The 23,765-nt window shown below is 45.4% G+C and overlaps 10 protein-coding genes across 10 annotated transcripts; 7 read left to right on the top strand and 3 right to left on the bottom strand.

Moving 5' to 3' along the window:
* Nucleotides 1-1,184: 1,184 nt before the first annotated feature.
* Nucleotides 1,185-2,220, bottom strand: V8C40DRAFT_238296 (uncharacterized protein). Its single transcript, XM_083214415.1, has 2 exons — nucleotides 1,785-2,220; nucleotides 1,185-1,733 (listed from the first exon to the last, which is right to left on the bottom strand). Exon 1 carries the CDS (start codon nucleotides 2,158-2,160, stop codon nucleotides 1,966-1,968), a length of 195 nt encoding a protein of 64 aa, XP_083075293.1. The 5' UTR covers nucleotides 2,161-2,220; the 3' UTR covers nucleotides 1,185-1,733; nucleotides 1,785-1,965.
* A 2,961-nt stretch (nucleotides 2,221-5,181) lies between these two features.
* V8C40DRAFT_263574 (glycoside hydrolase family 23 protein) lies at nucleotides 5,182-6,171 on the top strand (the record flags this gene model as incomplete). The annotated part of the gene is made up of 2 exons (XM_083219481.1): nucleotides 5,182-5,316; nucleotides 5,374-6,171. The coding sequence occupies 2 exons, from the start codon at nucleotides 5,182-5,184 to the stop codon at nucleotides 6,169-6,171; spliced, it is 933 nt and encodes a 310-aa protein (XP_083075292.1).
* Nucleotides 6,172-6,571: 400 nt separating this feature from the next.
* On the top strand, nucleotides 6,572-7,168 carry V8C40DRAFT_285834 (uncharacterized protein; the record flags this gene model as incomplete). Its single annotated transcript, XM_083222459.1, has 1 exon — nucleotides 6,572-7,168. The coding sequence occupies exon 1, from the start codon at nucleotides 6,797-6,799 to the stop codon at nucleotides 7,166-7,168; it is 372 nt and encodes a 123-aa protein (XP_083075291.1). The 5' UTR covers nucleotides 6,572-6,796.
* Nucleotides 7,169-8,588: 1,420 nt separating this feature from the next.
* Nucleotides 8,589-9,090, top strand: V8C40DRAFT_263572 (uncharacterized protein; the record flags this gene model as incomplete). Its single annotated transcript, XM_083219480.1, has 3 exons — nucleotides 8,589-8,874; nucleotides 8,930-8,952; nucleotides 9,004-9,090. 3 exons carry the CDS (start codon nucleotides 8,589-8,591, stop codon nucleotides 9,088-9,090), a joined length of 396 nt encoding a protein of 131 aa, XP_083075290.1.
* An 840-nt stretch (nucleotides 9,091-9,930) lies between these two features.
* Nucleotides 9,931-10,687, top strand: V8C40DRAFT_263571 (uncharacterized protein; the record flags this gene model as incomplete). Its single annotated transcript, XM_083219479.1, has 2 exons — nucleotides 9,931-10,537; nucleotides 10,590-10,687. The coding sequence occupies 2 exons, from the start codon at nucleotides 9,931-9,933 to the stop codon at nucleotides 10,685-10,687; spliced, it is 705 nt and encodes a 234-aa protein (XP_083075289.1).
* A 2,635-nt stretch (nucleotides 10,688-13,322) lies between these two features.
* On the top strand, nucleotides 13,323-15,361 carry V8C40DRAFT_238290 (Zn(II)2Cys6 transcription factor domain-containing protein). The gene is made up of 4 exons (XM_083214414.1): nucleotides 13,323-13,496; nucleotides 13,630-14,205; nucleotides 14,259-14,402; nucleotides 14,461-15,361. The coding sequence occupies exons 1-4, from the start codon at nucleotides 13,437-13,439 to the stop codon at nucleotides 15,328-15,330; spliced, it is 1,650 nt and encodes a 549-aa protein (XP_083075288.1). The 5' UTR covers nucleotides 13,323-13,436; the 3' UTR covers nucleotides 15,331-15,361.
* Nucleotides 15,362-16,027: 666 nt separating this feature from the next.
* V8C40DRAFT_285828 (uncharacterized protein) lies at nucleotides 16,028-17,091 on the top strand (the record flags this gene model as incomplete). The annotated part of the gene is made up of 2 exons (XM_083222458.1): nucleotides 16,028-16,305; nucleotides 16,363-17,091. 2 exons carry the CDS (start codon nucleotides 16,028-16,030, stop codon nucleotides 16,991-16,993), a joined length of 909 nt encoding a protein of 302 aa, XP_083075287.1. The 3' UTR covers nucleotides 16,994-17,091.
* Nucleotides 17,092-17,260: 169 nt separating this feature from the next.
* V8C40DRAFT_168040 (uncharacterized protein) lies at nucleotides 17,261-18,431 on the bottom strand. The gene is made up of 3 exons (XM_083211564.1): nucleotides 18,278-18,431; nucleotides 18,106-18,224; nucleotides 17,261-18,052 (listed from the first exon to the last, which is right to left on the bottom strand). The coding sequence occupies exons 1-3, from the start codon at nucleotides 18,373-18,375 to the stop codon at nucleotides 17,289-17,291; spliced, it is 981 nt and encodes a 326-aa protein (XP_083075286.1). The 5' UTR covers nucleotides 18,376-18,431; the 3' UTR covers nucleotides 17,261-17,288.
* Nucleotides 18,432-19,346: 915 nt separating this feature from the next.
* On the bottom strand, nucleotides 19,347-20,315 carry V8C40DRAFT_263567 (uncharacterized protein; the record flags this gene model as incomplete). The annotated part of the gene is made up of 1 exon (XM_083219478.1): nucleotides 19,347-20,315. The coding sequence occupies one exon, from the start codon at nucleotides 20,313-20,315 to the stop codon at nucleotides 19,347-19,349; it is 969 nt and encodes a 322-aa protein (XP_083075285.1).
* Nucleotides 20,316-21,159: 844 nt separating this feature from the next.
* V8C40DRAFT_238285 (protein TYW1) lies at nucleotides 21,160-23,723 on the top strand (the record flags this gene model as incomplete). The annotated part of the gene is made up of 2 exons (XM_083214413.1): nucleotides 21,160-21,300; nucleotides 21,366-23,723. Coding segments are annotated over exons 1-2 (2,330 nt in total), but the record flags the coding sequence as incomplete, so codon positions are not given.
* Nucleotides 23,724-23,765: the final 42 nt, after the last annotated feature.

Raw genomic sequence — 23,765 nt, 5'->3', positions numbered from 1 at the left:
TGGGTGGGTCAGAGAACGTTCATACGATTTATACTCTTCAGTGGCGTCGATGATCAGACGGGCTGACAGATGAGTGCCGAAATGCTAGCCCAGTGTAGACTAGTAGTGTTGAACTGACGACTTCTTGCTGGCAGTTTTCCCGGCAACTACAAAGTTAGAGGGAAGTTGCCTACGATATGTCGTTATTTTTGCTATCATCTTCATTTTAATACTACAGCATTTCTCAGATGATCAATCGTAGTTCAGGTCACCTTGTAAGACCTCCCTTTAAGTAGGCAAGCGGAAGACAGAAAACCCGAAAACTTCGAACACTCACGAGTCAAGTCATATGCCTACAAAAGGAGTAGCTGCTATATCTACATTTCCCTACTATATCTATATTTCTCTAGTAACTGCTACTATAGCTATATTCTTTTAGTAACTGCTATTACAATTATATAATAACATTCGGGTGCTTGCTAAATAGGTGTTCCCCTACAAAAGCGCTACTCGATGAGTTGACTAGGTGCTAGGTGTATTACTGAATGTATGTACTTATTCATTTTGCAGTCCCGCTTTTTCTGACCGTCGCTTGATGTGTTTGTTGGGATGAGACTTTTTTGGCCAGCCCCGTGATCGATTGATAATTAGGAATCACGAGTAAGCTGAGGCAATCCAAGCTCCCGTACCTGAAAAAAAGAGGGGGGTTGTGTTTATCGTATATAGATGCACGAAATTACCTGTGTAGACAAGGTACATGTATTCGCCGCATAATGACCTCTAGGTATGCTAGTGGCTTCATTCCTGTAAGAAGCGTTGGGCTAATCAGCTAAGGGTGATAGGGAAGAAACATTGAAGTTAGTTAAATCAACGGATTTACTTTATATATACCTGCCGTTTTGCCATTGAACTATTTTATGATGATAGCATAGTACTGTAGTCCGCTTCCTAAACCTATCATATGCTAGTGAACTTAGTCTTGTTTGTTGCTACACGACAAGGTTGTCTTTAACTCTTAATCACCGATACGTCTCCTAATACGCTAATGCATGCAGACTGGCTCGTTGCTCAATAAGCTATCGTAAATTTAAGTAGCTATCTTCAAATTTATGCCAATAAAGTCTGGGGATTGCTTTCTGACTGTTATGAATAACCAGAAGATGTGCCTACTTTTGCGAAACTTTTAAAACAACTTCATTTGCTGTAAACCAAAACAATAGCTGACCTCTCATTTCATAGTGATTCCACACTAACTCTTCGTCCTGAGGATATATTTGACTTGGAGAATCGAAAGTAAGATTCACATTTTTGAGTATTCTCCCAGCCTTTGTGCTATCTTTTGCAATGGCATATGAGAGTTTCAATGGCCGATGGTACTTTTGAACTGCATCCAGACCTAGGCGGCATTGTCCAAGAGCTCTCTTTAGACCGTTGCTATACTTGATCACCATACCTTTGCATTCAGGTGGTTTAGTCGAATCATCTGTGAAGACAGAAATATTTGAAACATCTTCCAACGACGCTGAAGAAAGGCAGGCATCAATGAAGGGCGGCTCTACTATTGGAATACTGACATGAGTTATGCTCTCAGGGATGGCGTTAAGTCCGATAGATGAGATAGCGCCACCGGTTGGAATGTTATGGATAAGCAATGGATGTTGATCAACCATTGTATACAATGTTTCAGTGGGCAAAAATTCTGCTGGTTGAGTTGGTAGCATACCGATTATAGATTGACCGGATTTCATCGTCAACTAAACATTGTTAGATCTGGCATGACCACTAAACAGTGCTTGAACACCTACCGTAATAGCACGTGCCGACTGTAAATCGGTATACCGCCTGACACTGATTGCATTAATCTTATCTCCAGCCGTTAATGGTGTATAGATCCAAACTAGGCCGCCATTGTAAAAAGCTTGTATATAGTTGAAAATCTCGAAAGCAGGCAGGCTTTCTTTGCTGTGTCCATGTATATACCTTATCTTACAGCCTCGTAAAAAAAAAAAAGGAGATTCCTGTACAATAGCTCGGATCTAAATTGATGGCGACGGAGCGGGGAGACGAAATAGATGTATGCAGAGGTGCATGATGCTGAATACATCGAAGAATGCCTCGTATGGGTATCGGCGCGCTCCATATACTGATCTTTGATGACTTAGGAACATACAGACGGCTCATACCAAGCTGAGAAAGTTAGAAGATTTTAAATCGAAGATTGTATTTGAAGTTCAACAGAGTATGTAGAACATTTAGAAACACGTACCTGAAATTCTATCTTGATGGGCTTTGTTTTCTCTGCGAGGTCTATTATGAACACGTGAGGATCCTTGGAGACAGGGAATGAGTCATTTGCCGAATCTTTAGATATTTGTTCTATCAATTTGATGCCTCGAGAATCCATTGTTAAACGAACATAAGGACCAACAGTTTGTTTGGCAGTTTGTTCAGCAGTCTGTTCAGCAGTCTGTTCGTTTTCCACAAGCGTAGGGGGTTTACCCCGAGCCCAATACAGCACTTGGGGAAGCGCGCAGGTGACAGCTTCATGTATCTCAGCCGCATTCAGCTCTTCCAAAAGCTGAAGTACCGAAGAGAATCTTCAGAAGGCGCTGGAAGGCGAATAGCTCTGTATCATCTTGGCGATTTCGGGTGGGAAGCTCTTTTGAAAACCGCATATGTCGCTTATCATGTGTGGAGGAGGATTCGTAAGAGCACTAGAGCTAGGCAGCTTAAGCGGTTGCATCTCTCTCCAAGCATACCTCCACGTTGCTGCAAAGGCGACTAAAATCCTCTTTGGGAAGGCCGTCTTTAAGGTCATGTTTATCAATCTTCAACACTCGGCGGCATAAATTTAAGCAGTCCATATGCATCGTTACGCTCTCATCCGCAGTAGGGCATTCGGTGCAGTTATAGTCTTCTATCAAGCAACATACCTCATAACCGTCGCTTGTCCAACGTTCAGAATATGGTATGCCCCAGAACCAGCCTGCGTCATATACGTGGACAACATTGCGAAGTAGCACTGTGTATGTTAGTGATGGCATATTTCTGAGCGTTAAATGTATTTTCTTACGTGCGCAAATACGATCATCAGGTAGAATAAGTTGTCCGCAAGCACCACACTGTAAGTGCAAGCGTATGTGTAACAGAGCACTCATGAATTTGCGAGGCAGAAGCGCTTTCAATTTTGAGAGAGTCTTGAGGGTATTCATGAATTCTTACAATATAATAGGGAAGCAGTTGAAAGTCGGTATGTTGGAAACTAGTATATACTGAACAAGTAGGGTGCTGACCTGGAACTTAAAACAACTGCTGGAGCCTCGTGGACCCGAAGATGATGAAAGGGCGCGTGTTCAAAGGATGTCGTGGCCTCACCTCAATCAACAAAGAATTAATCTACCGTGGCAATCACATGGCAGATCGAGCCAGACGCCCGGGCAGCTTGAGATGCCGCCGTGTATATGCCTACTTCATGTTATTGGTTCTAATTAAATTGTCGGCTGGAGATGCGCGGTACGATTTCTTTGTGATATGATCAAGTTCCAACTAGCCTTCTGGAGCTGTCATTATTGGCCTACTCTTTTGTCCTGCTGACTCTACGGAATGCTGGATCGCCCTTTGTCTCTACGTTTCAACAAAGAACTGTTTCGTGGTAAGCTTGGCCTTGTAGTACGGCGATCCCTCGATTCTTTGTCGTTTTGAACTTTCTCATTGCTCTCTGCTAAACTACGCTCTGGCAAATTCAGCTACTATTGGCACTGTTCCCAACTCCAGGCCAAGAATTCAGTCTCTGGAGATCTTCCTGAAGCATGCCAACTGCCAACTTGGATTTTTTCACGATTTCAGATGCGAGGGGCCCATGAGCCATGGCATTTGTTGCTGCGTAGGCAGAGATCAAGGCCGTGATTTGAGCGGCACTTATACTAGTCAGTCTCCCAAGCGTTTCTATTAGATGGACAAGAGGGGTGTTTGTGATATCAGGAATGGCCCTGCCCTCTGCCGTAGTCTTGCGATCCTATTCACAAGCAAGACGTTCATGGATCGCTGTCCATCTGCAGCTTTTGAAAAAAGCGAGCGCCTCCTTGTCCACCGTTGCATTGGACTTGTCACCACCAAATTTCCCTTGACAGCCAATTATATATTGAGATGCGTATGACGGAAAATGTGTTAATTTGGTTGACTCGATATGCGTATACAGCATATTGATCAGTTCATTAATTATGTGTCATAGAATCATGACGGACGCCTGTGGTGTTTTCTCTCAGGCTTACCACTCACTATTGACACTTGCCTTGCCCAGGTACATCTTCAATAGACACAGCACTTTTACGGCCTATTCGCTTCCCAATATGCTAATGCATCCGCACTGGCTCGGCGCATAATAAGCTATCGTAAATATCAGTAGCTGTCTTCAAGTTTACGCCAATGGACAAAGAGTGAGGATTGTCTTATGACTGTTGCTATTTGCAAAGAGCAGTCTAAGCCCCTCCGAGAGGCCATTGCCAAGTTGAATATCTCCAGGGCCGAGCCAATGGCAGCAAGAAGTAAGCTCTCATAATGAAACAACCAAAAAAAAGTGGCGCTGTTGGGAATAAACAGAAACAGTCCCGCTAGACCGTCAGTGTCAGTCTGTCACGAAGAAGCTCCATTATATCCGTGGTTACGAGTTACCTCAATGGTCCTCTTGCTATAACCATGTTCATGGTCATCTTCATCAACTACTGTGGTTGATATGTACCTTGTACAATGCGTGGATATGGATACCGGAAATATCAACATCATACCGCGAATGACTAATACCAGCTCCTGCAGACACGATGTAACCTGCCACTTGAATCGTATGGCGAGCTAGCTTGATGAAAGCCCTGTTCGGAAGTGTCAGCTCTTCTTCCACCAATTCCATGCGGACTTGATTCGTTGCGCGTGGAGGCAATTGGATAACAAAACACTGCCAGCAACATACTCGTATTCGTCCGGGCGATCGCCCACTAACACTAACACGAGCTTCCCTATCCGTCCCAATGCTACCCGTCGTATCCCCCTAGACGGCCGTTCTTCGGTGGCAGCACAAGGGGGCTCTTTAAGGTTCTGGAAGGTCTTTCTGATTGTGACGCTGAAACGGAGAATCGGTGCCGGCAGTGGAGAGAGTCCCTTGCCATTTTGAGCATTTGTATGTTTCATGGCGGCTTTGGATCGGCCACGATGTTTCCGAACGTGGCAGGTCAGTCCATTAACGCCTGTCACCGCCTTCCGACGATTCTAGTAATATCTGCGAGGTTGCAATGGAAGTATCGCGAGAACCTCGTTTGGCTCCGGGCCAGCGAGAGCCGGATGGATGTAAATAAATAGGGAGCTGGGGATGGCCATAGTTCAGGTAGTTGTAGACTGGCACAGTTCAATCCATCCCTCATCTTGCAATTAACTAGATTCACCATGACTTCGTCATCTCGCTTCATCCAGGTGGCTCTGGCCGTCACCATTGCCAGACTGGCATCAGCTCAGACAAACCCAAATGCACAAGGCGCTTGCGCAAAAACAACAGGCGGTTCAAAGGCATGCGGTCCCAACGGTTCCGAAGCCTGGCTCAACTCTGGCCTTACTGGCAATGGCTGGAATCCCCCCTTCTTGGACATCAACAGCCTGTCACACATCAGCCTGTCAGACTACTACAACGGTGTTGGTGCACCTTGCCGGCAGTATGATCAGTACTTCCAGTCATCCGGTCAGAAGTACAACATCGATCCCGCCATCTTGGCCTTCATCGCCATGCAGGAGTCTTCTTGCAATGCTAATGCGGGCGGCCCAACTCCTGGTCTGATGCAGTGCGATCCTTCAAACTGCCAAAACGGCCAGAGCAGCTGCCAGTATCCCATCCAGGACAATGTCGATTGCGGTGCCTGGGTTCTTAAGTCTGCCCTTGACAACACTGGCGGCAATGCTGTCCACGCTCTGGGCTCATACAATGGATGGTTCACGGCCAGTGATGGCACTGGACTCAACGGTGGTAGGGGAATCACGCAGGACTACCCCTGCTCTCAGGAAGGAAGGGATAACGGAGATCCCCAGAACCTCAACTATCTCCACGAGACGCTCAATGGATGGTTCCAGGGCTACGACATGTACGGTTCTGACGCAAAACTCGATGGATCGTACAGCTGCTCGGGAAGCTGCAGCAACGGTAGTCTATGCTAGATGATGATATTTAAATATTTAATGCATAAAGAACTTAATGTTGACCTGGACCTACTGGATCGCTGGCAGTAGAATATCAGACTGTGAATGTATCCGACTTAATTATACCGTACAGATTTTCAAGTCATGGCAATAATTCATCACACTCAATTTATTATCAATCTCATATCACTAGGAGATTGAAGAATGCAGTTCCGTCATCGTCGTCAAGTTCATGTATAGCGCTCTTAAACTCGTAGCCAACTTCGCATCGCGGCTGCGTGTTGTTCCTGTATCAAGGTAACACTGCAGCGCTAAATACAGCCGCCTCAGAGAAACGCCGCATTTCGCAAGGATGTTTTAGGCAGAAGCCGCATTTTACAAAAGTGTTTTGGTTCTTGCCATAATCTACACACGTGTGATTGGGCTTAACCGCGATTTCTCAACCTCATCAAGAATAAATTCTTCTCTAAAAGCGCCCTCATCTGTCAACACTAACGTCACTTATATTCCTTCTCAACTCTAAAGATGGCAAACTCTCAATGGTACTAAGTTTACAAACTCAAATTCACGCTTGCTGTTCAAGATCCTGATATGCCTCAACCTCGATATCATACTGTCGTATTTGTTGTAGAGAGAGACGTTGATGGCAGTGGTACGAAAGTTTCATGTCATTGGTGACATTACCAGTGGTATGAGCTATGAATCAACAACCTTTCATATTGAAGAGAATTCCCAGCCCCTGCATTCGAAGGAACTACTCGGATACACCAAAGCTGTCAACTTTAAACAGGAATGGGATTCTGTTCTTAAAAATATCCCCCCGCCGCCAAAGCAGAAAGCTTTTAATATCGAAACTATGAAGACGGAACCAGTGAAGGAGTGGGACCCGTTGACATTTTATAACCCCGAAGAGTATTTGGACCCTCTCATAAAGTGCACCGAATGGACAGAGGAGCAAGCAATTCTCGTACTTCTTAAGGCTGGCCTTATTAAAGAGACTGCAATCATATCTTAGACTACCTAGGCAACTAGAATTTAAGAGATACAATGATCACATTGCGCTGTCGATGAGAAATATGTTTTATCAAGTATTACAAACAAAACAAGGGACGAGCGAGCATCCATCTTCAGTGCGGTGCTTGTGAACAGCTTCTTCTACCCGGTGATCGTATTTGCGCACATAACAAAATAATGGATACCTATAATGTATTTAGCACTCCGGAAGTCGTCATCACTAACACGCACAGCGCTGTCGAATGTTGAAAAACTATAGACGCCAACATAGTCTTAGAAACGGCAGTTCAAAGAAGGTTTTAGGCGCTTCTGACTCGCAGCAACATGGAGATATGCTTGGAGAACTCTGCCACCTCACTTCCATTTTGAAATGCAAGTACTTCGGCAATTTAGCAATCTGATCTTCATTTAGAGAGCGTGTACCCGTAGCATTGTTAGTGGTCCAGAGTTGTCAGAGACTAATTACGTATTATTTGTATTGTTTAATTTTCTGCACTAGAATCACCAGAATGTACACGTAATTCCTCCGTGTGGACACATGAACCAGCCTTTTTTTTTTTTCCTCTCTTCTTTTTTTTCTTTCCTCTTCTTTTTTTCCTTTCCTTTTTCTTTTTTTAGAACACTAAGATTGCACTTTTCCGGTTCTGCTACTATCTTCAAGGGTGATGCGCATGGCTTTGTCAGAACTAATATGCAGACCTGACACAGCAGTCTTCAATACTACCACTTACTGAAGTGCGCCTTCATCCGACAGGACCTAATAAATGTCAAAACCGAGAAGGTACCAGCCTCCTTACAGTGAATATAACACCTCAAATATAGTGAAGCAGATCTAACATTAATCCCGTGATAGTTTGGAAGGCTGTCTTGCTTCCTCACCTGCAATGCAACAGAGAAGTATGAACAGCAAACCAAAACTCATTGCGTCTTTCTATATATAGAAGATGATAGCTGCTAACGCCCAGACAGTCAAATAGCAATCCCTCGAGCTAGCACCGCCGCTTTGTGATTGTGGGCATTAACAACGCGGATAGATTACACGTGGGCTCGACGTCTCTTCCAGATCAGCCAACATGCAAAATTACACATCTATGGGCCTTGGCCGGCGTCACTTCTTACACTTTCCGAATAATGCCTTTCGCGTGTTATATTAATAGGAGTTACATTTATAGATCGTGTAATCAAAATTCGGGACAAGATGGTTAGTAAAGCTGTAGTATCTGGGCCGTTGATATGCCTATATATATGCCTGAGCATCACTGGATGATAATACCAGGTCTTTGCCTCTATATCAGAAGACACACGAGAAAATAAAAGTTCCAAGCCAACAGATAATATGGTAACGAAGTAACCGCCAACTCATTGCCAACTTACGCCAACTAACTTTCTCGTACTAGATCTATAATACAGTCTTTGCCGCTATGGCTCTAGGCCTAGCTGCTGCTGTTTCTGCAGCACCATCGTATATTAAAGAGCTCCAAGACCGAGCAAATTGGAGATTCAATCCCAACATTTTCTTGTTCCCAGACGGAGCTTGTACGCAGAAGCCGGTATATTCGAAACCTACGACCGGACAAGATCCACTCGTTTGCGTCAATTTCGATGAGAAGCTTTACGGCGCTCATGTGTTAACGGATTCTTACCACGATTGTACCATATACTTCTTTGAGGGCAGAGACTGCCAGGGAAATTCGGTTACCTGGACTAGTAAGTGCAGTCTAACAAGAAGTGCTCAAGAAATCACTCACTAAGAAATCGTCAGTTCCTAAGGGTGACCTTTGGTCGGTAAGTGATGACACACTGCATTCATCTAACGCCTCCCTGACATTTCTTTAGGACACATGTTATCCCATTGCGAACAATAATCAAGGGGCCTTTGTGCTTACTGAAGGAGTTCACAGCTTCTTTCTTGCCCTTGATTAGAAACTTTTCGGATCATTTGACTAACCACACTACATCACAACCTGATATTAATGGTTACCGAAGTAGCCTATGTGTAGTAATTACTGGGACTAGAATAGACCGGAGGGCGAATCATCAGTGGGAATGCCTCATTTATTCGATCGTACGACCAAGCGAGCCAGAACTTGAAGCACATCATAAGTGATCTAAAATAAGCTTATTAGCATATCTTATATAGCTAGCTACCAACGAATCATTTGTTGTCTAATAAAGTAGCATCGTCGATGCCGCTGTACAGCATGGACCTGAATTTAAAGCATCCCACTTTACTCCGTGAGGCTATTTGCTATGAATCGGATTAATTGCCTAATGCCCTGCTATGTGGAGCGCTCTCGTCAGCAACTTCGGTACAATTATCAAAGCACATCCCATGCAGCTACTCTACGACAATATCCGAACGTGTTCGGATATGAATGCCTAGAATCGTGGGGCACATTGACAATAATGCTACTTAATATTGGTAGTTACTACGCGGGAAAGGAGCTATCTCAATTATGAATATAGCTCAGTAACAAAATAAAGGTTTCCAGCCAGTATGGCTCAAGCTTTGTGTATTGATGAAATCTATAAACCGACTTACATCGGAGCAGAACCTGATAGTCACACTATGAGGCTATTTGAATGGTCTACGAACTACTTCCCTGTCAACGGAACAGGAGTATTTGAAGCCGTAATAATTGGCTATAAAAGCAAACACTTCTGATGTAGATACTCCTCAACAGTCATCTTAATACAATTCAAGTCGACATCGCCATTCAAAAATTATCTTCTACTACTTTCAACCAAAATTTGCTCTAGATCATGGCCCAAGTCCCTGAAACAACTATCGCAGGAGTCACAGTGATTGACACTCCGATCGTGCAAGCTGCTCAAAAATATGCTCGCGCTCATCTTAATGATATGGGATTTAACCATGTAATGCGCTCATGGATATTGGGTGTTGTTGTTTACAAGAAGCTCCATGCGGCCGGTGCTATCTCGGAATTCGATCTCGAAGTACATGCTGTGAGCGCGATCCTCCATGACCTTGGCTGGGACATAACAGGCGAGCTTGTTTCCCAGGACAAGAGGTTTGAAGTTGATGGTGCAGAGGCTGCTTGTAATTGGATCAAGGAAGAGCAGCAAAACGGAAAAGCAGAAAACTGGGACGACTTCAGACTTCGGCTGGTGTGGGATGCCATTGCGTTGCATACTACTCCCTCGATAGCGCTGCACAAGGAACAGGTCATTAAGGTCTGTGCTCTCGGAATCGCCGCAGATTTCCGGGGCCCAGCCTTGGATGAGAATGGTACGATCTCTGAGGAGGTATACAATGCGCTCAACAAGAAATTTCCTCGACTCGACTTAGGTGGCGGTCTTCGCGAAATTATCTGCGGCTTTTGCCGTTCGAAACCACAAACGACATATGGTGTGTATAGTGTGCGATATCGTTGGTCTGTTTCTGTACTGACATTGTGTAGACAATTTCCAGATGGAATATGGCAAAAGGTTTGTCGAGGGCTATACGACAGAAGGGCGCCTCTTGTTCGACGCTGCTCAAGCAACTCTAAGTAAATAGAGTTGTAGCGCAGCATTGGTGCTGGCACCAGGCCTGCAGTTGTTGATTGAAGTATATGGACTTGGTTCTGAAGAATTTCTGCTGTAAGCTAAATGTTAGACTATGGCTATTCACCAACTCAATTTTGCTATCCAGCATCCCGTGTCTCAAATTTAGAACTAGTGATAATATTTGATGTTAGAAGAATATTGTACTAAGTAGGAAATATTGATAGTAGTAGACACTCGAAGAATTGGGCATCTTCTACCTACCTACCTAGGCAAGTAAATAAGACGCATTCTTCCACATCCGGTTCCGAATCCTTGAACTCCACATAATCACTAGGGTGCTAGGCAACCAATCAAGGGGTAAAAAGTCAGTCTCACTTGAAAGCTTTCCAAGAAGGATCAAAGCAAAGTCCAGAGCCGAAACAGTTCGGAATTGAACCTCCTCGGTCTGTATTACAAGCTCAGCTTCACTACTACCTAGATCTAGTGATGCAAATATAGTAGAAGGGACAGACAGCATACTCAAAGCTTGATGTTTAAATAATCAGTGCGACTTATAGCTCTATCTCATATTCTGCAACCCTTTATTCATATTTTTGATTCATTTCCTTTTTTCCTTGGTGGTGGTGGCGTTTTCTTGTTGAAGCTGGCTCTTCGCCACTCATGTCGCCGCTGACTCCACGTCCCGAAACTAGTTGTCTTCTTTCCGATTGCCCTCGGAATAAACACAACAGACTTAGGAACCGTACATTGCTCGAATTTTATTATGTCAAGTACAAATAATCCATCTACGCCGTAGACCAACCAAAGTCATTGCTTCTGTTTCCAAATGCAATAAGAATACACTAAGTCATCTCCTACTGATGCATGTCAAAAGACAAAATTCCCTCTGGAGTTGCAAAAGGTTTTTCAATTTTGTATACCTTATCTAGTGCAGCTTCATAATTAAGGACTGTTAATCACATATATTGTAAGCTCAAATATTATATACGCCGAGTACAATTTGGAATCCAATGTAGCTGGAGCTCGTATCTCAAGATTATCCGAGCTGACTCGGATGTTACCAACACTGTCTGCTCTCTAGTAGTTCAAAGTGAACAGCTACTATGCCTACATAAAAAAAGGCAAAATAGCCAAGAATTTTCTATCTAATCCTATACAGCGCCCTTTTGTCATAGACTTTAAAGAAACTACCCATAATGTCTACATCAGTCTCTAAATTTGTGAAAATCAGTGAAGATGTTAACCTTCACCTCAACCAGACAAATCCTGCCGGAGTTGACGTTACGAAGTTTCCAACTTTGATCTTTCTCCATTTCTGGGGCGGGTCGGCTGACACTTGGTCATCAGTTGTCCGCGTTTTGTCTCCTTTATTCCCAACTGTTGCGCTGAGCTTTCGTGGCTGGGGTGCTTCTTCGGGACCTGCCGAAGCTGGGGCTTATAGCATTAGTCACTTGGCCTCAGATGTTGAAGCCGTCATTCAGAGCCTTGGATTGACAAAAGTCATCTTAGTTGGTCACTCCATGGGCGGCAAGGTTGCAGCTGCGATTGCTGGGCGGCGTCGTCTTCCACCAACCGTTTTGAAAGCCCTAATCATGGTCGCACCCGCCCCTCCAGGGTCCCCTTTTCTACCTTCAGACATGAAAGAACAACAGATTAGTGCCTATGACAGTACCTCAAATGCGGAAGCGGTTATTCGAACTGTCCTTACTGCGCCAGGAAGCCCAGCCCTGACAGATGCCGTGGTGAGGGATTTGGCCGGCGATATGGTCCGTGGTAATAAGTTTGCAAAATCTGCGTGGCCTCATTATGGTTCCGCAGAAGATATTCGGCCCCTGTTTCATCTTATTGAGGTTCCAGTATTGGTAGTGGCTGGGAAGAGCGATGTCATTGAATCGCCCGAAAAGATGATTACCGAAGTTCAGGAGGACCTAAATAGCAGGCGAAATGGCCAGGCGAAGCTTGTCATTGTTGAAGAATCCGGCCATTTGCTGCCTATTGAAAAGCCCGATGAGGTTGCGTCTGCGATCGAAGAGTTTGTCCAAGCCCTATAACTCGTGGGGCTGGGTGTCACATTTTGATCGACCTAATACAATTTAGAAGTATACTTGCTCGTTTACACGATGAGGTAGATTAATATTTTTCTTTACTATGAACAAGCTTTTCTTTGGTGTCTAGCAATGTTCTATATGTAATGTTAAATAATTTGCTGTATGAGCAAAGGCCAAGTATGAATCAGTCCGTAGCATATACTTTTACTTCAATGTTTATCATAAGCTTGAATTGTAAAAGAAATAATCGAAATGAAATGAAACGAAACGATTAATCTTGCCGTCGCTATTTGGTCAGCATACAGGTATCAGCAGAGTGTAAACAGAAGACCACGTCATAAGACGACGCGTTTCGACGGTGTCAGCCTTATCACACTTCAATCCTCCTGGTGAAAAGAATTTCTGATGATGGTAGGGAATGATGGCCTATAAGGCTTAGGAGGTGGCGGTGACGCGGCTACAAGGTGAAGTCCACCAATTACACGTATCGAGCACGGATAAAACGGTACGATTCTCGTTGGAGCCACATTCTAATGTGTAGCGTCGAGCTGGTTACCCAAAATGGATTTGCCTAAATAATGGGGATGCTGCCGCCATCAATGCCATTCTCTCTTCATTCAACCACTAACTTCTCAAACATTTCCATTGTTAGTCAACGCATCGACTTCTTCTTTTGGTAATATCTAGCAACGGCAGTTGAGAACACAGGTCATGGTTTATCGCGGCAAGCCGAGCGCTGCGTGTGAGCGCTGCCGGCAACGCCGATTAAGGGTAAGCGGAAACAGCATGTGCGTTTAAGTCAACAGGGACATTTGGTAACAGATCGTTTGTTTTCTTGTCAATAATGAAGAAAAAAGTTGGGTCAAGGTTATGAAATTTTACCAGCTAACATCAAGATTCTTAGTGCGATCATAGAGAGCCTTCATGCACTCAATGCATGCGAGCCGAAGTCAACTGTTCTGGATACCGGAATTTACTGGACTTGAACTTCCAGGATCAGAGCAACGATGTTATTCGCAATTATAAAGTTCCAGCACGCAAGAAGCGCTCTGTGTCGACACGCATTGTGAAATCCCAGACATCAGTTTCAACTAGAGTGCCCGAGGATCCAACTGATCATGGGCCGTTGCGCGGCGACAAAGCGGCTGTGATCATTCCAACGGTTGCTCTTGTGTATCCTGTGGAAGAAATTGCAAGGAGCTATCTCTATGTTAATTACATGACAGGAGGCCCCCGTTGCAGTTATATGTCATATCTATTACCTCTTATGGAGGACTCACAAAACTCGGCAATCAACGCGGCTGTCAATGCCGTTGCGTTAGCAGCTCTATCAAATATCCGACTCTCTCCTAATACCATGCTGAAAGCCCAAAAAGAGTATACTACGGCCTTGTCTAAGACCAACTTAGCACTGAAAGATCCTGTCCTGTGCAAGACGGATGGTATCCTAGCAGCGGTGGTTATGCTTGGCATATTTGAAGTGAGCTAATCCCGGAATACCAACCCAGTGTCAACTAATGCTGAGAAAATAAGGTCATGACATGTACTGACGGCTCATTTATTGACCGTTGGGTGCACCACATGGAAGGCGCAACAAGGTTGATAGAGATTCGTGGCTCAGAACAGCTTTCCCGGCAGGAAGGGCTAGATCTATTTACACAACTACGTGGTCAAGTGGTAAGGCCTTATATGAACCTCTGATAGCTTAGCGTTATGCTCACTGAAGTATTCATAGAGCCTCAGTCGCATTTACCAGGAGCGATACAGTTCACCAATTTTCAATAAATTAACCGAAAAAGTCCAACGAGATCAGAATCCCAATGATCAAATCCTGGATCAACTCGCCACTATAGTTACTCGATTGACAGACTTTTGCGCCAATGTAACTAGGAGGCACATCGTTGGCGCTACAGAAATCATCCGCACCGCTCTTAAACTCGATGCAGAGCTGGTATCACTAATGATCGGCGTGCCCCCTTCGTGGAGATACACTATAGTCAATATTCCAGTGTTTGAGGGAAAGCCTATCACGAAAGCTGTCTGGGGTGATAGCTATCACATATATCAAAGCATTCCAGCAAGCAGCATGTGGAATAATTACCGTTCAATTCGTATCATCATTCAAGAGCTCATTATCGATACTCTCAAGAATCTAGAAGGTTCCGAAAATGATGATATCGGCCTTTCACAACGCAGCAGCTTGGCAAGCCAAGCCAGCCAGACAGCACTTCAGTTGGTGGAAGACATATGTGCCAGCGTGCCTTACAATTTGGATATAGGGATAGAAGACGACGCACGCCTGAAAGATTCTGCTCTGAAAGCCACACACACATCTACTTGTCACGAGATGGACGTGGTGAGCACTCTATCACCCTTTCAAGCTTCGGGAGCAGGCGGCCTCACCATCATGTGGCCTCTCTTGGTTGCTGCAAACTCAGGGTTTGCATGCGATGATCTTCGCAAATGGATTGCGAATTGTCTGGATAAGATTGGCCATTCAATGGGCATTAATCAGGCGCTGGCCATGTCCAAATTAATACAAGATGGGGTTCGGTCACGGGCATTCCTAACACCAGAGTATCGATCTCATCCTTACAAATTATAATATAGTGTAATTAAATATATCTGTAAGCTACTAGATGCTGTATATTAGATGAACTATTCTTCATCATTTGATTCACGGTGTATTTGGGATGAAGAGATGATTCTTATGTACATGTCTATATCTAGACTGACAAGGCAGACTGCTAAAGCGAGCTGGCGCACTGGTACCTTACCCGTTCTTACGCAATGCAGAATCCTTTTGCGCAGGGTCCTCAGCTAGAATTTGAAGCATCGTCACGACGAAACATATACTGCAAATGGAATAGCGCAGCCGTGGGGTGGTGGCACAGCCAGTCTCCCTGTTAGATCATTGGCGCTCCCCCTGGACAAGATGACTGGTAAAATTGATAGCAATTAAAATCTAAGAGGCCTCTGGATCTGGCGATTGAGTTTTTTCCCTTTGAAAAGGGAAAAAAACGAGGAACCAGCAGCATCGTTTAGCGTCGAATTGCATCCTAGAATGGGTTATGGATACAGGTGGCGTGCGAGGCCTGTATGGCTTCAGTTCAGCAGAAGTTGATACAGCAATGCAGTGTTGAGAAACTTAAATAGATGTCGTATCTGCTGGTTTTTTGTTGTTGTTGAATCAATATTATTATCATCATCATCCAGCTCATTCCCACCTTACCTTGTATCCAGAGCACCGTGACCAGGCAGAAACAACCCGAAAATCAACGACACCAACAGCAATCTTCGTCATGGGGCTTGGTCCACAAGACTGCGTCTCCATTGTGGAACTTGTTATCTACATACCAGCTCTCATCGCCGCCATCATTGTTACCGCGCGCCACGGCTTCCACAGAGCCTCAGGATGGATCTATACAATCGTCCTTTGTACTGTACGGATCGCTGGCGCAATCTGCCAGCTCCTCACGCACACTGATCACTCAGAAGGCCTTCTTACGGCATCTATCATCATCGACTCTATAGGAATTTCCCCTCTCTTGCTTGCTACCTTAGGAATACTCTCACGATTGTATGCGCACACCCCCAACACGCCAATCCCTAGAATCTACTTCTAACAACAATCTAGTATCGACTTCGTCCACGCTAAAGGAGTTCAGCTTTTCAGTGTAAAGCAGTTTCGCTTTGTTCAACTCCTCATTACCCTTGGCTTAATTCTTAGTATTGCCGGTGGTACTGGAGGGTCGACTGACAGCAACGGCACCGTGACGGTTTCTGGCACAAGCAAAGCGGGTATCATTCTTTACATCGTCGGCTTCGCAGGAATCACCTATTTCTTCCTTCTTTCATCCAGCTACAGAAGTGGAGTGCCTCGTCAAGAACGCCACAGCCCGATTGCCGTTGCCATCGCCTGGCCTTTCATTCTCATCCGCCTCATCTACTCTGCACTTGCAGTGTTCGTTAATAACGACACTTTCTCCGTCGTTGGCGGTAAAGTCAGTGTACGTGCTGCCATGGCTGTCATTGAAGAGTTTTTAGTTGTCTTTGATTACCTGATCTTGGGGTTCATGTTGCACAAGCTACAGCCTGAAGAGCAAGGCGAGCTGGCCAACAGGGCATGGAAGGATAGGAGGGGAAAGAGGAGGGGAAACAGTAGGGAGAACAGGAGAGGGAACAGCAGGGAGAACAGGAGCGGAAACGGTAGGCGAAATAGCAGGGATAATAGTAGAGAAAACAGGAGGGAAAGCAGGGGACAGTAGCAGTGGACAGCCAATTTACGGCTCTCACCCTGTATACTCTTCATGCTCTTACATCGCTCTTTATCTTTCATATGTACACAATTATTATAGACTCGGACAAGGGCGACTTCATTTCTTTAACGAAGCCACCATCCGTATCTAGAGACACTCAATAGATACCGGCATAAATCTTGCAAGACTCTTACGATGCTCAAGCGAGAACAGTATCACTTTCTAATTAGAACAATGCATTACTTTCACCTGAATTATTATCTACCTATTTCCGTACCTTCTTCCAAACTCTGGATAATCTAGACTAAATCTCGGTAGTGTCGATCCCAATTCTTAACTCTCCATTTCTTGACTCCGGCCACAGCATGCCGATTGCCATCCTAGCAATCACAAGCGGAAACATAAATGGAGCTGACAGAAAAAGTCCATAGCCCATACCAGCAGCAGTGAGAATACTGCTGTTAACGAGAGTGCTACCAGCGACAGCAAAAGCACCACCAGTGGCCCTGGCCGTCACCATGGCAATCCCCGTGTCAGTCTCTCCCCAGGTCCACTCCCAGATTGACATCTCCTTTGACACATCGACCACTCTGTCACATTGCCTTACCAGTTGTTCCACTAGTGCCGCTCGTGCGGTTTGTCGGGTTTCGGGGCTGCTGTCATCATAATTGCATCCAAACTCGATATAGCCGTGGTCAGTAAACTCTTCCCAAGTTGTCTTCTCAAGATCTGCGACTCTGTCTTCATACAACTGCCTCTTCTCATCTGGCACACAATCCCATTTAGTCGTAATAAAGATGAGAGTCGGTAGCTTCCCTTCCCGTTGCAAGTTTCGTAAAACCTCGTGACATTCGGTTACTCCACTGTAGTTTCGAGCAGTCTCGATGCTATGAACAGATAAGATGCCGTGGACTCTACCAAAGTAGCGTGTAGCAAAACCAAGGGCGCCTTGAATAACGCTCTTAACTTGAGATGCATTGTAACTAGCAGCACCAAAACTAGGTGTATCAATGAAGACGAAAAGTTCGTTCTCGAGAGTGACAAAGTGGCATAAGGCATCCACCGTTCCTAGTCCAAATGCATCAGCTTGGTTATATCACTATTGATTCATCAAAATTTACCATTTTCTGTACGATAACCGATCTGAATCGCACTTCTTGAGATGAGCTTAAGCAAATTGCTTTTACCAGCCCCAGCATAACCTGTGATAAGAACGGCCTTGACTCGACCACGTAGTTGACTGAGCATGTTTAGTAAAATGAATTAATTGTATGACCAGCATGTTATACTCACCCACTTCTTAGTCGGCGGATTATGGTGTCATGTTGAGCTTGCACTTCCTCTTCGTTCGGCGTACTCCGTCTAGCTTGTGAATTGGATTCATTAGCCATTTCGATTGGTTATACTTCAAAGTGCTTTAGAAAGTCTGAGTCAAACTCTACATAACAATTCATCAAAAATTGAATATTAAATACTGTGCACAGAGAAAGTTGGGAGCCTTTGTGCCTAATGCATTACCCCTTTATTGTGCTTGAAGTCGACACGACCCACCACCGCGATGACATGGGTTGGGCTTACATGCAGCAAACCCTGACGAAGGATTACTTATAAATTCGGCATTTCGGACGGCTTCAGCTTTATATAAAATCTCTGCACAGCTTGAATGCTAAATGAATTAACTAATGTTGTCACCTTTGTGTCAAAACTTTCCATCAGTATAACTTTAACGAGAACCGCGCATTGAAAAGTTGGGGAGTCTTGGCTACACGTACACGCGGGCTTTCATTTGGCTAGGTACCTAGCTGGAAAAGGGCCTCGAGAGGAAATTGAAACAAAAACTGAAAAGTGGCGATAAGTGGTCACGCAAATGGTAAAGGCAGTGACACTGGTGCCTACAGTTCTAGCTTTGATGGTTCCTGCTCTAGTTACCTATGTACTTGGGGTACTTGCTCGGGAGCAAAACTCATAGTACTAGTAAGTTGAACTCTCTGCTACGGCCATGATCTATGGCTGTCTCCTATGGCTAATTATTATATCTTAACACCGTTTTTGAATTCTACCGTATCTGTTGGATCTCATAAGTATTTTAATACCTCTATTAGTTTATTAATTCTCATACATTTGATCATCTATCAACAACTATCTAAGGGAGACTTTGCACGCTCGTGACAAGGAGACAAGAAAGGAATCTAACCGGCGCTACCGAGTTACATCTCGGCGTATCATCTCTTATATTCTTAAATATAAATACACTGTAACACAAGCCTTTTTGTGTATTGTAGGATAATAAATTGCTCTTATTCAAGAGTATTACTCATATTACCCATGCCATAGCAACTACGACATGTCTCATTTGAAGAACTCAAGGGGCACCAATGAATTTCCTCGTTTCCGGGTCTTTAAAGACTCTTTCAAAGACCGAATGGACTGGCTCTGGATGAATATCAGGGAAGAGAGCATTATCAAATGGCTCCGGCAAAAGAGTTCCGCCTCTTCCTTGGATCAACTGATGGCTAGCCTCCAATTCTAGTTCAACATCGTTGAGTCGTTTTGCTCGGGCTTCCTTTTCCACGGCTGTTTCTACATCATGGTAAGTGACTGTGTATTTATGACCGGTGATTGCCTCTAAGTCATTGAAGATTTCATTCCAAGTGGGAGAGGAGCCATGGAAGCGATATGTACGTCTGTGGCCGTTATTGGTAGTTGAGAACGGGTGCTTGAGAGTCTCCATCGTGTAAGCAACGGCATCTTTAGTCGGAAGCAACGACTGTCGTCCTTCAGGAGTTCCGTAAATATTGGCAACGTAGTTTGTATTGTCAATTCCAAAATGCTTGATAATGCTCCATTCTGTGAGGCGTCCCAGTTGTATATAGGTCCAGCCGAGATCTGGAGTGTCCGTATCGCGGCCACGCTTCTCCAAGTGCTCTCTTGTGAGGACCTTGTCTCTATAGTAACGCTGCGTCCAGTTTGATCCCACACTGAGGTCCGCTCCCCATTCACTTGTGTAAAAGTGGCGTACACCAGCCGTGATGGCCGAATCGATGATAGTGGGCTGGAATCTGATGGCGTGGTTTCCCAATGGCATCAAGACACAGTCAAAGCCAACGAATGTTTCTGTGTCTTTGTATTGCCCAGAGACTTGCTCCATCCCGCCATTGCGGAATGTGTCGAATAGCGCCCGTTTCTCTTCTGTTTCTGGCCTAGATGTATCGTTGAAGAAGGCAATGCGTTTGAATTCAGATTTTCGTGAGATCAATGACTGGCATAGAACCTTGCCGATGGAGCCCGTAGGACCGACTACCAGTATAGCATTGAGAGTCTGAGAAGCCATTGTAATATTCGATATTAGAGACGTGGGATACAATGCTTTGAGAGAGAAGGAATCAATGCAGACTGAATAATGACTTGAGTGAAACAACAACTTTTTAGAAGATAGAGCTTCATTTATACTTGCAAAAATCTTCTTGTATTAGTATGCTTCGGACTTCTACATATTCTCCGGGCAAAACTTAGATTCAAGATGGTGAGGGTCACAAGTTCCAAGTAACCCAATCGGGACAAGGCATTGGTAATCAGCCTCTGACATTCTTACTCCTTCATACCAATTATTTTCGTAGATGCACATTCTTAGATGCATGTGTAAGCTTGCCTGATGAGGTATTTGCCACTTACCTAGTACGGGCCATTGGTGATGTGTAAGGCTGGTTACTAGCCAAGTGAAGTTACGTTGAGAGACTCTTCATCATGGATTGCAGACTTGTATGCCGTAATTCCGAAACAGTTCAAAATATGTTATATTGGGGCGATGATAATTAATCACATGTTGTTGAGACCCATAATAGAACGGTAGCCAGAAAGCAATCGGCCATAGGACGGAGTTTGGGATAGAGAAGGCATCTTCATCCGCGCTGGGGAAGCTTGTCATGGTGAATAACAGCTGCTTGATGCATTACATCCAGTATAAATTCATAGAACAGTTGCAAGATGCATTACAACTTGAACCTATATGTCACATAAATCGACTGTTTCAGGAAGCAGAATGCTATGAAAGCAGAAGCTGAAAATATGGGCGAATAGTAGATCAGACAGTGCCATTTACACGGCATTGAGTCAGCAGCTGCACTTTATCGTGATGCCCCGCCAAAATTTGCATCGCGGGGCACAGATTTCTTAGCAAGTCCAGTCTCCAGCATCCCCAGACAAGAGCCCACGTGCTGCATGAAATTCTTGTGCGCAAACGCCCGAATTGCGCGCAAGAAGTTCTGCCGTCAAGATGGATGCGGGATCTCGTCTCCAGCTGGAGGCGATGGTCGCTGGTGAGTTTGTCGTCGATTTTGTGGCGGTTAGATGTTAAATCGCGTGCTGACAAAAAATGCAACAGACCTGGTCGAAGTCTGGCACATTCATCGCACGACGATAATCCTGGCTTCTCTCTTTCTCCTTGCCGGTCTGCGCATATTCCTGCATACGACGGAGAAAAGAGAGCCTCTGGCTGCACTCCCAAAGATTTACAACAAGGAGCAGCCCAAGGCAAGCGAAAAGCCGATTGTCAAGGCGCAACCCGTTGTCGACACCGAGAAAAAGTCTACTGGCCCTCGACGTATCAAAGGAGGATTGACAAGAAAATCTTCGCAAGAGGGAAAGACGGCGACGACCGAATCCACGGACAGACCTGCAAAAGTGCTAGTCTTCTTCTCTTCTGTTACTACAAAGACGGAAAAGATTGCCCGCGATTATATCAATGCGCTCGAGACATTCGTGGACCAGAAAGCAAAGGAAACAGACGGCAAATTCCTAAAGCCAGAGTTGCTTGATTTGACGGAAATTGACTTTGAGGATTACTTTGTCAGCCCTCCCAAGTCCGCTGAAGGCGCCGCATACTTCTACCTGTTCCTCATTCCGAGCTACAACATCGACACCATCAACGATACCTTCCTGCAGCATCTGCAAGAAACTCATCATGATTTCAGAATTGATACCGCTCCCCTGTCTTCTCTGATTGGATATTCCGTATTCGGTTTCGGCGACAAGGAGGGATGGCCCAATGAGGACGAGGGATTCTGCTTCCAAGCCAAAGACCTAGACAAATGGATGTCCAAGTTGACTGGTCGAAAGCGAGCCTACCCCGTAGGAATGGGCGATATGAAGAGTGACCACGCGGAACGGTTTGCGGAATGGACCTCAGGAGTCCAAGATGTCATTGCTCAGGCCGCCCAAACCGGGTTCCTCGGCGAAGGAGTGCCCGGCAGTGGTGATGCGGTGGAAAGTGATGACGAGGAGGCCGAAGCCGATGATGGCGAAGTTGTTTTCGACGACGAGGAGCCTAGCGAAGGTAGAAAATCTGATGACTCCCGACCATTGGACGACGTTGAAGATCTTGGCAAAATGATTCGCACAAAAGACGGAAACGAAGGCACTCGGAAAGCACCCCTAGCCGTTGATTTTACCACATATACTTCTGCCAACAAGAAGAAGGCTCAAGCACCGATCATCAAGGAAATGGTGGCCAAGGACTCACCGACTTATACCGCTCTCACCAAGCAAGGCTACTCCATTGTGGGTTCCCATTCCGGTGTTAAGATCTGTCGCTGGACCAAGTCTGCTCTGCGTGGACGAGGCAGCTGCTACAAGTACTCTCTTTACGGCATCAACTCTCATCAATGCATGGAAACCACCCCTTCGCTCTCATGCTCCAACAAGTGTGTCTTTTGCTGGCGTCACGGAACGAACCCCGTCGGCACAACCTGGCGATGGGTGGTTGATCCTCCTGACATGATTTTCGACGGTGTCAAGGAGAACCACTACAAAAAGATCAAGATGATGCGCGGTGTACCTGGCGTCCGAGCAGAGCGATATGCCGAGGCTCTGAGAATCCGACATTGCGCTCTGTCTCTGGTTGGAGAACCCATCTTCTATCCCTACATCAATGAATTCCTCGCCATGTTGCACAACGAGCGCATCTCATCTTTCCTAGTCTGTAACGCGCAACACCCCGACCAGCTCGCTGCTCTCAAGGCTGTGACGCAGCTGTACGTGTCCATTGACGCCTCCAACAAAGACTCGTTGAAAAAGATTGACAGGCCCCTCCACCGCGATTTCTGGGAGAGATTCCTCCGATGTCTAGACATTCTCCGCGAGAAGCGTTTCCGCCACCGCACAGTCTACCGCCTCACCCTCGTCAAAGGCTTCAATGTGGAAGATGAAGTTGAAGGCTACGCCCAGCTTATCGAGCGCGGCCTGCCGTGTTTCGTCGAAGTCAAGGGTGTGACGTACTGCGGCACGTCAACATCCTCCAACGCCGGCCTCAGCATGTCCAACGTGCCGTTCTACTGGGAAGTCTGCGAGTTTGTAAAAGCTTTGGACAAGCGGCTTGCGGAGAAGGGTCTCGGGTACGGCATTGCGGCCGAGCATGCGCACAGTTGCTGCGTCCTGCTGGCGAGCAACCGTTTCAACGTCGATGGCAAGTGGCACACACACATCGACTATCAAAAGTTCTTTGAGCTTCTTGAGGAGAGGGGTGCTGATGGCGATTGGACGCCTGAGGACTACATGGGCCCGCCGACTCCTGAGTGGGCGCTGTGGGGGAATGGAGGATTCGATCCTCGGGACGAGAGAGTGGACAGGAAGGGCCGCAAGATGGAGGCCATTGTTGCGCGTGAGGCGCCTGAGTAAGATTGCTTAATGGTACGGTATGTATGAATAAGATAAAAAGCATAATATCACAGTATTGTCAACCAAACGACCTGTGCTTAAAATGACATGCTCTGACAACGTCACGTAG

The sequence above is a fragment of the Trichoderma camerunense genome, assembly GCF_050948025.1.
Source record: "Trichoderma camerunense strain CBS 138272 chromosome Unknown V8C40scaffold_5, whole genome shotgun sequence".
NCBI classification, from domain to species: Eukaryota; Fungi; Ascomycota; class Sordariomycetes; order Hypocreales; family Hypocreaceae; genus Trichoderma; species Trichoderma camerunense.
Note: the sequence above shows the minus strand (reverse complement) of the source record. Positions and strands in the feature narration are given on the sequence as shown.

Coding starts and splice junctions, on each gene's coding strand:
- V8C40DRAFT_238290 (XM_083214414.1), top strand. CDS start 13,437: ATGGTTTATCGCGGCAAGCCGAGCGCTGCGTGTGAGCGCTGCCGGCAA. Junction 14,206..14,258: donor TTATGCTTGGCATATTTGAA/GTGAGCTAATCC, acceptor TGAGAAAATAAG/GTCATGACATGTACTGACGG. Junction 14,403..14,460: donor CACAACTACGTGGTCAAGTG/GTAAGGCCTTAT, acceptor AAGTATTCATAG/AGCCTCAGTCGCATTTACCA.
- V8C40DRAFT_168040 (XM_083211564.1), bottom strand. CDS start 18,375: ATGGCTAATGAATCCAATTCACAAGCTAGACGGAGTACGCCGAACGAA. Junction 18,225..18,277: donor ATCCGCCGACTAAGAAGTGG/GTGAGTATAACA, acceptor AAACATGCTCAG/TCAACTACGTGGTCGAGTCA. Junction 18,053..18,105: donor CGGTTATCGTACAGAAAATG/GTAAATTTTGAT, acceptor CATTTGGACTAG/GAACGGTGGATGCCTTATGC.
- V8C40DRAFT_238296 (XM_083214415.1), bottom strand. CDS start 2,160: ATGAGCCGTCTGTATGTTCCTAAGTCATCAAAGATCAGTATATGGAGC.